The 12,195-nt window shown below is 45.3% G+C and overlaps 1 protein-coding gene across 9 annotated transcripts in view; it reads right to left on the minus strand.

Annotated features, from left to right (window-relative positions):
• Positions 1 to 1,909: 1,909 nt before the first annotated feature.
• The window catches only part of gon4lb (gon-4 like b), a 44,278-nt gene continuing 33,992 nt past the window's right edge, over positions 1,910 to 12,195 (minus strand). For 2 of the 9 annotated variants that reach the window (XM_072393436.1, XM_072393443.1), the window contains 8 exons: positions 11,555 to 11,752; positions 9,944 to 10,087; positions 9,560 to 9,856; positions 7,424 to 7,522; positions 7,039 to 7,165; positions 5,984 to 6,956; positions 2,254 to 2,356; positions 1,910 to 2,171 (listed from right to left, as the gene is read on the minus strand). In XM_072393436.1, the coding sequence (XP_072249537.1) occupies positions 2,055 to 2,171; positions 2,254 to 2,356; positions 5,984 to 6,956; positions 7,039 to 7,165; positions 7,424 to 7,522; positions 9,560 to 9,856; positions 9,944 to 10,087; positions 11,555 to 11,752 (2,058 nt within the window). In that variant the 3' untranslated portion in view covers positions 1,910 to 2,054. The remainder of the gene's footprint in view (positions 2,172 to 2,253; positions 2,357 to 5,983; positions 6,957 to 7,038; positions 7,166 to 7,423; positions 7,523 to 9,559; positions 9,857 to 9,943; positions 10,088 to 11,554; positions 11,753 to 12,195) is intronic. The other 7 variants (XM_072393441.1, XM_072393444.1, XM_072393442.1 and 4 more) reach the window with 7 other exon arrangements.

The following is a 12,195-nucleotide window of genomic DNA, read 5'->3' on the forward strand; positions in this document are numbered from 1 at the left end:
GTCTGTAAACAACCTCAGGTTCACTGCCACGACGTATCAGCAACCTTTGACCTCTGCAGTTTGTTCAGCTCAGATCCCAGATGAACAAAAACAGCTCAATCAGTTGGATGGAACCAGTTTGACTGTTTGATCTGAAGATGTGATGTAATTTCCTCTTTCTCCTCCAGACAGAGGATCAGAAGAAAACCTTAAACTTCATGTCCTCACGAATCAGTTTGAGCCAGAAAGAATCAGATTCATGAGTTTATGTCATGTGACATCAGTCTATGCTCTGGATCCTGATTCTGTCTCACCTTTATCAATTCAGAGAATAATCTGCCCAAAGTTAATGAATCACAGATGTAATGCGCTACACTGAGCACGCTCTGTGACAGAGTCACCAACAGTTGATCACTGAAAAGCTGATCAGCATTGAATAACTCATGATGATTCAGGTGACACCTGCTAGCAGCACAACGAAAACTACTTCCACTCTATAATCAACTTTACAGTCACTCAGATCACCAAAAGCAGAAAACTCTAAAACATACAAACATTTAACTGTATGAAAGTAAAACAACCAAGACTGAACTTTTGAGAAGTTGAAAATGAATCAGAGTACATGCAGTACTCTTTTGCAATACTCTGTAACGGACTGAATTCAATTTCAATTCAATTCAATTCAGTTTTATTTCCAGTGCCAAATTACAACAAATGTCAATTCAAGTGCAATTGGAACTCAATTAATTGTAATTGCAATCCAATGAATTACACTAAAAATTAGTCCAATTCATTAATACAGAGCCAATTTCAAAAACAAATTCCTAGCTGAGGAAACCAACAAATTGCACCGAAACTTCTCTTCAGTCAAATTTCCAGTCCTGAGGCGACTGTGGAGATAAAAAAACTCCCTTTTAACAGGAAGAAACCTCCATCAGAACCAGAACCAGGAAGGGTCCATCTGCCTGGACCAGCTGGGGCTGAGAGGACAGGAAAGAGGGGACAACAAGCAGCGTAACACCAGGCCAGAGACACCTGCTGAGAGAGAGAAACACAAGTTAATGACAGCAATGATGTCATCTGTACATGGAGGGAGGAGAGGTGCATCATGGGAGCTCCCCCAGCAGGCTGGGCCTATAGCAGCAGAACTATGGGATGTTTCAGGCTCACCTCAGCCATCCCTAACTATAAGCTTTATCAAAAAGAAATGTTTTAAGCCTGATCTTAAAGGTAGAGAGGGTGTCTGCTTCCTGAAGCCAAACTGGCAGCTGGTTCCACAGAGAGGGGCCTGATAACTGAAGGCTCTGCCTCCCATTCTGCTTTTAGGGGCCTGATAACTGAAGGCTCTGCCTCCCATTCTGCTTTTAGGGGCCTGATAACTGAAGGCTCTGCCTCCCATTCTGCTTTTAGGGGCCTGATAACTGAAGGCTCTGCCTCCCATTCTGCTTTTAGGGGCCTGATAACTGAAGGCTCTGCCTCCCATTCTGCTTTTAGGGGCCTGATAACTGAAGGCTCTGCCTCCCATTCTGCTTTTAGGGGCCTGATAACTGAAGGCTCTGCCTCCCATTCTGCTTTTAGGGGCCTGATAACTGAAGGCTCTGCCTCCCATTCTGCTTTTAGGGGCCTGATAACTGAAGGCTCTGCCTCCCATTCTGCTTTTAGAAACTCTGGGAACCACAAGGAAACCTGCAGTCTGAGAGCAAAGTGCTCTGTTGGGGAAATATCCAACTGTGAGATCTTTAAGATATGATGGAGCTTGGTCATTAAGAGCTTTATATGTGAGGAGAAGAAGCATTCAGGTCCAAAGATAACAACTTAAGTTTGTCTGAATTTAGAAGCAGAAAGTTCTGAGTCATCCAGGTATTTATGTCTATGAAGTGCCCTGTAGCGGCCTTCAGTGGACTGATCAAAGAAAGGAGACTGACTGGTAAAAAAACAGATTTATTGTCACATTTAAAAAAAAAAAACTTTAAATAATCTCAAAGGTCTTATTTACATTAATTTCTTACAAGTCTTTTAATTATGACACCTTCATAAACAATCTTTTTTTCTTGCTGCTTTTCTGATTGACTGTATCAGTCTTCTGTCTCATTGGCTGCTCTTGGCTCAGTGGGTGGAGCCTCATCCTCTGAGCTGGTTTGACGAGCTGCTGTCCTAAACAATCGCATCAAATCCCGAAATCTGCGAGATACCTAGAGACACAAGGGAAGGTTCACACTGACGTGTCATCAATGAACCAATCATAGGTCAACAGAGGAATGAATAGCCAATCACCTCATTGGGAGTCTTGTTGCTGAGCAGACTGGAGATGGCCTGAAAAGTGTTCTGATTGGCTCCTTCCTGCTGACACATGGTCAGGATGACACGATCAGCCTCTCTGAAAAAAAAACGATTACCATGAAGAGGCGGAGTCAACACCAAGGTTATCTAATGCAATGTAAAGTTAAAGATGTAAAATGTGTTGCCAAAATCTCTAAATGTTGTTTTAGATTTAAAAATCCCTTGTGGGACACGGTCGTAAACTCTCTCCAAATGCACAAACACATGTAGACTGGTTGGTCTATCCGTTCTTATCCTGCTCAACTTATCGGCTGCATTTGACACTGTCAACCACAGCATCCTTTTGTCCATACTCTCTAGCATCACAGGGAGAGCACACTCCTGGTTTGAATCATACCTCTCTGGTCGATCATTCAAAGTATCCTGGCTTGGTCACACTTCTGCAGCGCACCACCTTACCACAGGGGTCCCCCAAGGCTCAGTACTGGGAACCTCTTCTCTTTGCCATATCCACCACCTCACCGGGCCAGATCATCTGATCACTTGGCTTCTCATACCAATGTTATGCTGATGATACCCAGCTCTATCTGTCATTCCCACCTAACGACCACACGGTCTCAGCACGAATCTCAGACTGTCTCTCTGACATATCAACATGGATGAAAGCCCATCACCTCCAACTTAACCTCCCAAAAACTGAACTGCTGGTCTTCCCAAACCAACCATACACCACAGCATCTGCATCCAAACTGAATCCCTATCTCTTGATCCATCAAAAGTAGCCAGAAACTTGGGTGTCATGATTGATGACCAACTAACCTTCAAAGATCACGTTACCTCGGTTGCTTGTTCGTGCCGCTTTGCATTACTAAACATAAGAAAGATCAGACCATACCTGACCCAACATGCCCCCCAGCTCCTGCTGCAGGCCATGGTCATCTCCCACCTTAACTACTGCAACGCTCTCCTAACTGGTTTCCTAACTGCTCTCCTAACTGGTTTCCTAACTGGTTTCCTAACTGGTCTCCTAACTGGTTTCCTAACTGGTCTCCTAACTGGTTTCCTAACTGGTCTCCTAACTGGTCTCCTAACTGGTTTCCTAACTGGTTTCCTAACTGCTCTCCTAACTGGTCTCCAGCCTGTGAAACCTCTGCAGATGGTCCAGAACGCGGCGGTGCGTCTGGTCTTGGATCAGCCTAAAAGAACACGTCCCCCCTCTGTTCATTGAGCTCCTCTGGCTGCCCTTAGCCGCCTGCATCAGGTTCAAGTCCCTGATGTTAGCTACAAAGAGCTTAATGGAACGGCTCCATCTACTTGAATGCTCTTGCAAAGGCTTCTGTCCCAACTGGGTCCCTCCGTTGGTCCCAGGATTGTCGTCTAGCAGCTCCTACACCACGCCTAAGACAATCCAAACTCTGTTCATGTGTCGTCCCACGATGGTGGAATGACCTACCGAGCGCTACCAGAACAGGGGCGTCCCTGTCTATCTTCAAGAAGCTCCTGAAAACCCAGCTCTTCAGAGAGCATCTCCTATCCCAGCACTTACCTTGTACTTCCCTCCCCCCTCTATCTCTGCACTTTATCTTTCTGCTCTTCCTTCTATGCCTGCACCCTATCTCTACTCTGTCCCCTCTGACAGAGTCGGACTCCTGGGTTCCTTCTATGGAGCTTTTTGTTAGCTTATTGTTAGCTTTTTATAAAGCTGTTATATCTTCATTTGTAAGTCGCTTTGGATAAAAGCGTCTGATAAATGCATAAACATAAACATGGTCAAACTTCAATGATCCCTCAGTAACTGTGAGGGTAAAGATCTGGTCCACCTCTCCAACACCCTGGAGTAAACATTCCCAGGGAGGCTGAGTGATGTGATCCCCCTGTAGTTGGAACACACTCTCCGGTCCACTTCCTTAAAAATGGGAACCACCACCCCAATCTGCCACTACACCCAGACCTCCATGCAACATTTAAGAAGTTTTTTACTTTAACGTATGCCTTTAAGCCGTGAACCTGAGGAAAATGTCATCTTGAGTAATGACAATAAAGACTCTTGATTCTTGAACATGTCCGGAGGCTTCAGCATCTCAGGGTGAAACTCGTCCACCCGGTGCCTTACCGCAGGGGAAGCTAAATAACTACCGCCACCATCTCTGACATGGTAGTGGGTGAGACTTCCTCCAAGTCCTCAGACTCAGCCTCCTCAGTGGAGGACATGCTGGCTGGATTAAGGAGAATTTCAAAATGCTCCTTCCACCATCCAATGATATCCTCAGTTCAGGTCAGCAGTTCTCCACCCAGGGCCAACACAATCTGGGACGGACGCGCTTTCTCCTCCTGAGCCAAATGGTTTACAAGAATATCCTTGAAGCCAATATAACTAATCCTTACCCGTCAGGTGACCCCCGGGACAACCGCGCCTGAAAGGCCTCCTTCACCAGTTTGACAGCTACCCTCACCACTGGGTCCTCCAGTTACCGCCACGACAGGCACCGACAAAACATTCAGGCTACAGCTCCTGGAAGCTGCATCCACGATGGAGGTCCTGAACATGGTCTATTCAGGTTCCATGTCCCCAACACAGTTGATAAGAAAAAGTGTCCCAGAGATGTGGGTTAAGAATTGTAGCGTTACTTCTCTACAGCTTCCCACCTGCTGCCACCCCTAAAACCCCATAATGACTGTCTGCTCCCACACCATCCAAATTAAATACACAACAGGAGCAAATCCGGAAATGAACAGAAAACTTTAACTGAACAAAAACATAAACAAACTATTAAATGTGGTTTGCTGAATATTAGATCTCTCCTTTGGAAGTCTCTGTTAGTGAATGATTTGATCTGTGATCATCATATTGATATATTTTGTCTTACAGAAACCTGGCTGCAGCAGGAGGATCATGTTAGCATTAATGAATCAACTCCCTCTGACTATTTAAATGTTCCTCCAACCACAGGCAGAGGAGGAGGAGTGGCAGCTATCTTCAGATCAGGGTTACTAATCAGTCCTAGACCCAAGATTAGTTTGAGCTCTTTTGAATCTCTGATTCTAAGTTCTTTCCTAATTGGAAATCACAAAAACCTCTTCTACCTGTTGTTGAGTATCGTCCATCTGTCCTTTATTCTGAGTTTCTGTCTGAATTCTGTTTTTATCCTAGTTATTGCTGAATTAACTTTAATTCTTACAGTCCTTGGTATAATTGGTCCTTGGTACATTTCACAGCTGTATGTTTTAAAGCAGACTGCAAGAAAGCTGGAGAGACAATGGTGTTCCTCTAATTTAGAAGAGTCTCAATTAGTCTGGAAAGATATTTCTAAGCATGTTTCTGATAAACAGGTGAACAGCTTCTGTCCTGTCCTCTCAACCCCCAGTTGGTCAAGGTAGATGGTCACCCTTCCTGGTTCTGATGGAAGTTTCTTCCTGTTAAAACCAAGTTTTTTCTCTCCACAGTCGCCTCGTGCAACTCAGGATGGGAGATTGGCTCAAAGAGACGTTTCGGTGCAATCTGTTGGTTTCCTTAGATCAGCTACTGTTTTAATTGGCTCTGCATAAACTGGAATTTAAATAAACTAGATTTAGACTGTATCTTTGAAGTTCCCTGAGATAACATTTCTTTTAGTTTGGTGCTATATAAATAAAATTTGGAGGGAGGTCCAAACATGTTGGAGAACCCCTTTAGAACAGAACCAGAACTGTAAAATATGTGTGTGAGGAGCAGCAGGAGGTGTACCTGGTCCAGAGGATTACTTTCTCTCCACTCGCTGTCAGAGAAATGTTTTTAGCACAGACGGGGAGGTCCAGAGGAGGACTGGGCCGAGGAAGAGCCGGGGAGGAGGAGGAGGCAGGTAAGATGGAGGAGGAGGAAGGTAAGATGGAGGAGGAGGCAGGTGAGATGGAGGAGGAAGCAGGAGTGATGGAGGAGGAGTTGGACACAGGTAAGGTGGAGGCAGGAGTGATGGAGGAGGAGTTGGACACAGGTAAGGTGGAGGAAGGAGTGATGGAGGAGGAGGAAGGTAAGATGGAGGAGGAGGCAGGTGAGATGGAGGAGGAGGCAGGTGAGATGGAGGAGGAGGCAGGTGAGATGGAGGAGGAGTTGGACACAGGTAAGGTGGAGGCAGGAGTGATGGAGGAGGAGTTGGACACAGGTAAGGTGGAGGCAGGAGTGATGGAGGAGGAGTTGGACACAGGTAAGGTGGAGGCAGGTAAGATGGAGGAGGAGGATGCAAGTAAGATGGAGGAGGGGGATGCAGGTAAGATGGAGGAGGAGGATGCAGGAGTGATGGAGGAGGAGGCAGGAGTGATGGAGGAGGAGTTGGACACAGGTAAGGTGGAGGCAGGAGTGATGGAGGAGGAGTTGGACACAGGTAAGATGGAGGCAGGAGTGATGGAGGAGGAGTTGGACACAGGTAAGGTGGAGGCAGGAGTGATGGAGGAGGAGTTGGACACAGGTAAGGTGGAGGCAGGAGTGATGGAGGAGGAGTTGGACACAGGTAAGGTGGAGGCAGGAGTGATGGAGGAGGAGTTGGACACAGGTAAGGTGGAGGCAGGAGTGATGGAGGAGGCAGGTATGGTAGGACACGTATGGTGTTGTAACATGTCCTCCCTTCTCTTCTTCCTCTCTTCCTCTTCATCTCCTTCTTCATCGTCCAGCTCCTCCTCTTCCTCCTCCGGGTATGAACCTGCCCATGATGCACCGCTGCGATCTGCCGATTCAAGTAAAGTTATTCAGGACGACCACACACCCGTCTGACAGGTAAATCACAAGCATATGATGATGTCACACACCTGGCTGTGGACTGCCATCAACCTCCTTCACGTCCAGGTTTTTCTCACCTGGTGGATCGTGGGCACGGGTTATCTGGGCGTAGAGTGGGTCAAGGCTTTTCATGGCCCTGGACACGCCCCCTGAGGTCTGTGGGAGACAAGCAGGTGCGTCAGGGCAGAGTTACCAGTACAGCTCACGGTGAGGTCGAGATGAGACGGGTCCAGAAACCTGTTTCTCAGAATATTTAGAGATTTTATGGGAACAAGTCTGATTGACTCTGTACAGACAGGTCTTTATGATACAGGAGGCTTAGCTCCAAGGAGAGAACGCTTAGAACAGAACAGCTGATTTTCAGGTGTGACCCACAAGTAACTCAGTAACCTGTGATCAAATATCAGGACATACCTGGTTGCCATGGCAGCGAGAGCATCCTTTCCTCGTATGCCTACGGAGTTTCACATCCCGACAGAGACAGGGCCACTCTTTATCTGACCAATCACAGTCCTGGAAGCACAACTCATTAGAGAACCAGGAACTTTAAAAACACCCGTTTTAAGATCTGGACTCTTTAAAAGGCAACATATTGTGTAAAAATCCCTCCTTCCTGCTCCTGGGAGCATATGTCAGGGTCTCTGAAGTCACCAGCCGGTGTAAAAAATTAAGCCAGCTTCTGGTGGAAATGTTCTGCTGTCAGCTGCACTGAGGAGCATGCATCTTCCATCCAGCAGCAGCCTCAGAGGATAGAAGAGCCCAGTGGATAAACTATATCTGAGGCTAATGTTCCAGCAGAGTTAGCTAAAGACTGTGAATGTGCAGCAAACACTTTTCATCCCACTGTTTTAACAACTTGGTCCAGTTCAACGCTGGACTGAAGGAACTGAGCCACAAAGAGGATCAGTTCCAACTCTCAGAGCCTGAACGGAAATGGAAGCATCTGAGGAATAACTCCTCATGGTTTATTTACTGATTTATTTCTTCCTTTAACAGCAGCTAACAGCTTAGCTAATGAAATAACTCCTCATGGTTTATTTACTGATTTATTTCCTCCTTTAGCAGCAGCTAACGCTAACAGCTTAGCTAATGAAATAACTCCTCATGGTTTATTTACTGATTTATTTCCTCCTTTAGCAGCAGCTAACGCTAACAGCTTAGCTAATGAAATAACTCCTCATGGTTTATTTACTGATTTATTTCCTCCTTTAGCAGCAGCTAACGCTAACAGCTTAGCTAATTAAATAACTCCTCATGGTTTATTTACTGATTTATTTCTTCCTTTAGCAGCAGCTAATGCTAACAGCTTAGCTAATAAAATAACTCCTCATGGTTTATTTACTGATTTATTTCCTCCTTTAGCAGCAGCTAACGCTAACAGCTTAGCTAATTAAATAACTCCTCATGGTTTATTTACTGATTTATTTCTTCCTTTAGCAGCAGCTAATGCTAACAGCTTAGCTAATAAAATAACTCCTCATGGTTTATTTACTGATTTATTTCCTCCTTTAGCAGCAGCTAACGCTAACAGCTTAGCTAATTAAATAACTCCTCATGGTTTATTTACTGATTTATTTCTTCCTTTAGCAGCAGCTAATGCTAACAGCTTAGCTAATAAAATAACTCCTCATGGTTTATTTACTGATTTATTTCCTCCTTTAGCAGCAGCTAACGCTAACAGCTTAGCTAATTAAATAACTCCTCATGGTTTATTTACTGATTTATTTCTTCCTTTAGCAGCAGCTAACGCTAACAGCTTAGCTAATGAAATAACTCCTCATGGTTTATTTACTGATTTATTTCCTCCTTTAGCAGCAGCTAACGCTAACAGCTTAGGTAATTAAATAACTCCTCATGGTTTATTTACTGATTTATTTCTTCCTTTAGCAGCAGCTAACGCTAACAGCTTAGCTAATGAAATAACTCCTCATGGTTTATTTACTGATTTATTTCTTCCTTTAGCAGCAGCTAACGCTAACAGCTTAGCTAATGAAATAACTCCTCATGGTTTATTTACTGATTTATTTCTTCCTTTAGCAGCAGCTAACGCTAACAGCTTAGCTAAAGAAGATGATGTACACCAACTTCTAAGGAGTTACTGCTGTTCCTTCCTGAAAGATGAACATTATTGTTCCCACATTACTTTGTTAGCTGAAGCTTTCTAGCTGAACGGTTCCGTTCTGTAACTCAGACAACCTGCAGCTGTGTTTAAGGTGTGTTTCCAACACAACACCGGTCCTCTCCTCACTCTCGCTGTGTTAGCGTTACATTATCGGCATGTTTCTGATAAAGTAATGAGTAGCTGCTGACCTCACAGAAAGGGTGGAGTTGAGCTCTTGTTAAGTCTCCACCGTTAAAACAGACTGTTAACAAAGAGGTGTTAAAACAGGGTTCAGACAGCGAGCCGCTGAGCTTAAACCAACAGGTGTTCTGATCAAAGTCTGTCTCATACATCTCAATAAGACCTCAGAAAGTGTCTATTTTTTAAATAGGCAGAACACAACAGTTTTAAGGACCAGGTCCTCTCAAGGACTCAGGTTCTGTGCAGACCTTGTAGCTCCTGTGGGCGTCCATCTTCCTCCTCTGGCGGCGGCTCGTCATTGGCTGGATCTTTTGCCCCTCCTCCTCATCTTCAAGCTCTGGTAGTGTCACATCCTCAAAGCCGCCGCTGGCTCCGCCCCCTGATCTCAGACCAACACCCTCTCCCCCTTCTCCTTCTTCCGGCCAATGGGCTTCTTCAAATTCTCCTGGGCAGGCTGGAGGTGGGCGGAGCTCATCAAAAAACACCCAGAATTCAGTTTGCAGGTGGGTGTGTCCTTTCAGCAGTGCGGCCATCTGAGCTTTGAGCTGAAAAACATCAAATAGCGTCTGTTAGCCATACCGATCAATAACACTGATCAGTGTGGTGGGGGTGATCAGGCCTCTGAAGCGCACCTCGTGGATGCTGTTTGGACTCAGGTCCAGGCCGGTCTGCAGAACCTTGATGATCTTCTGGTAATGTGACGGATTGTCTCCAAAGCTGATCTCCAACTGTCGCAGGAAGCGGCGGCTGCGCTCGAACGCCTGCTGCTCCTCGAACTGCTCAGACGACACGATAAAGTTCAGGACAAGAAAACATGAAAAATCTAGATCACTGTGTTAGACTAAAACTGGACTTTTGACATGCCCATCAGCATGTTAGTTTGACCCAAATCGAACTTCTGAAACCCGGATCAGATGATGTGGGAGCTTGGCTGGGAAACCTACTTTAGTCCTGGGGGAGTCTTCCAGGATGAGCTCAGACGGTAGAGATGGATGGGGCTGAAAGGTTGGAGACCCTGACAGACGTAGCCACATCCTGCTGTGGCAAAGGAGTGTCTGATATACAGCAGGTATACGCCCAATGATGCAAAATGGGTCTACGTCAGAAAACGTTCCCTGGAAGGCTGCTATGTGCTGATGTTTCGCGGTAAGACATATTGCATCACTTCCTGTAACCTGTGTTCTATGGAACCTCCCACTTCTCTTGGATTATAAAATGCCACTGAATTTCTTCTTGTAAGTGACATACTTTTGCATATTGTACCCTATCACACACTATTTGTTGTATTCTATCACTCCTACAGACATTTGGTGTTTATTTTCACTTTTTAGCGATGCATGGTTCTCTAGCTTAGCATGGCAATCAGTTCTCTCCCTCCATCTCCTGCTTTCACCAGCTCCGTGTGTCAGATGTTTAGTTAACCATCTGCCTTCTTTACATGTAACAAATGTAGTCTTTTTGTAGTTTTGGAGGCGAGGTTATCTGAATTGGAATCTCAGCTCCGTACCATTGAAAACCACCCAATAGCTGGCCAGGTCCCTGTAGCCGGTGTGGAGCTATCCCGTTAGCTGCCATCAGCATGTCCTGAGCAGTCTTGATTCCAGGCTTGCTGGATGACTGTCAGGAAGAGGAGTCATAGACCTAAAGACAAGTCCGTGGTTCACCATCAGCCTGTCCACATTTCCTCCTCCACTGCTGGCTAATGATAAGCGTAAATACGGTAAAATAGTGATTCACGTCGGCAGTAATGACACCCGGTTACCCCAATTGGTCTATCAGAGAATGCTGTAACCAGATTTAAAGAGTTAATTCCATTCTAAGTTTAGGTCAGCTACCTAAACTTCACTTCAGTAAAACTTGACTCTCTTGTTGACAGCACTACAGTTTCATTGCATATAACACAGAACCATGAGATTTGACCAAAGAGAAGTTTAATCTGTTGGTTTCCTTGGCTAGGAAATTGTTTTTGAATTGACTGTCTGTATGAATTTTTAATGTAATTAATTGAATTTGATTGTATTATGATTACAATGAATTGGACTCTGATTGGCTTGGGGTGGGTGCTCTCTTCTAATCTAATCTAATTCAGTTAGACCGACCGGGTGAGCATACTGACCTATTTCCAGCTGACCTATTCCTAATTTGGGCTTTTGTGTGTTTCCCCATTCACTGAGCTTTATACAGGATATATACATACATATACATATTATATATACCCTCCATCCCAGCGTCCCCCAACTCACCAGCCCACACTGCAGCGCCTGCTCAGGATGCAGGAATGCAGCAAAGTCCCGCAGGAGGTCTGTCCGGTTTCCCAGGATGCAGTGCAGCTTCCTGAACAACAGCGTCACTTGCTGTCCGTCTCCCACCTGTTCGAACCTGTTCAGAAGAGACACAAACTCCTCCACCTGCCCAGGTGTATCCTGCAGGGCCTCACGCACCTGAGAACACACAGTGGGATCAGGTTTGAGCATCAGTGCGGAACACTGGAGCGAACCAATTACATCATCTGTCACTCAATAAGACGCACAACGCTGATGTTGATCATCGGGTGAATGTAACAATATTACATTTCATGCACCTGTGTGTCTATGCCATAGTACACTATTATCAGTAATTATCAGTGCACCTAATCTACTAACGTGCCTTACCTGCTTCATTCTTAAGTGTCTTTTTTGTGCACGGCACCTTTAATTTCATTGTTGTCTTACTCCCATTTTCATTCCACATAAAGCACCAGGCTGCTACAACAATTCACATCTGAAGTTATGTTGGTGCCTGCCGGTGGCGGTAAACAAAGTGGATGCGTCTCTTCATGTTGCATGAAGGTCAAGCTCTTAGGTCACGTATGTGATGTGGAGGCTACCTGTGCATTCCCGCTATA

This window comes from Leuresthes tenuis, unplaced genomic scaffold (genome assembly GCF_036924035.1).
Source record: "Leuresthes tenuis unplaced genomic scaffold, fLeuTen1.0.hap1 SCAF_10, whole genome shotgun sequence".
In the NCBI taxonomy this organism is placed as follows: Eukaryota; Metazoa; Chordata; class Actinopteri; order Atheriniformes; family Atherinopsidae; genus Leuresthes; species Leuresthes tenuis.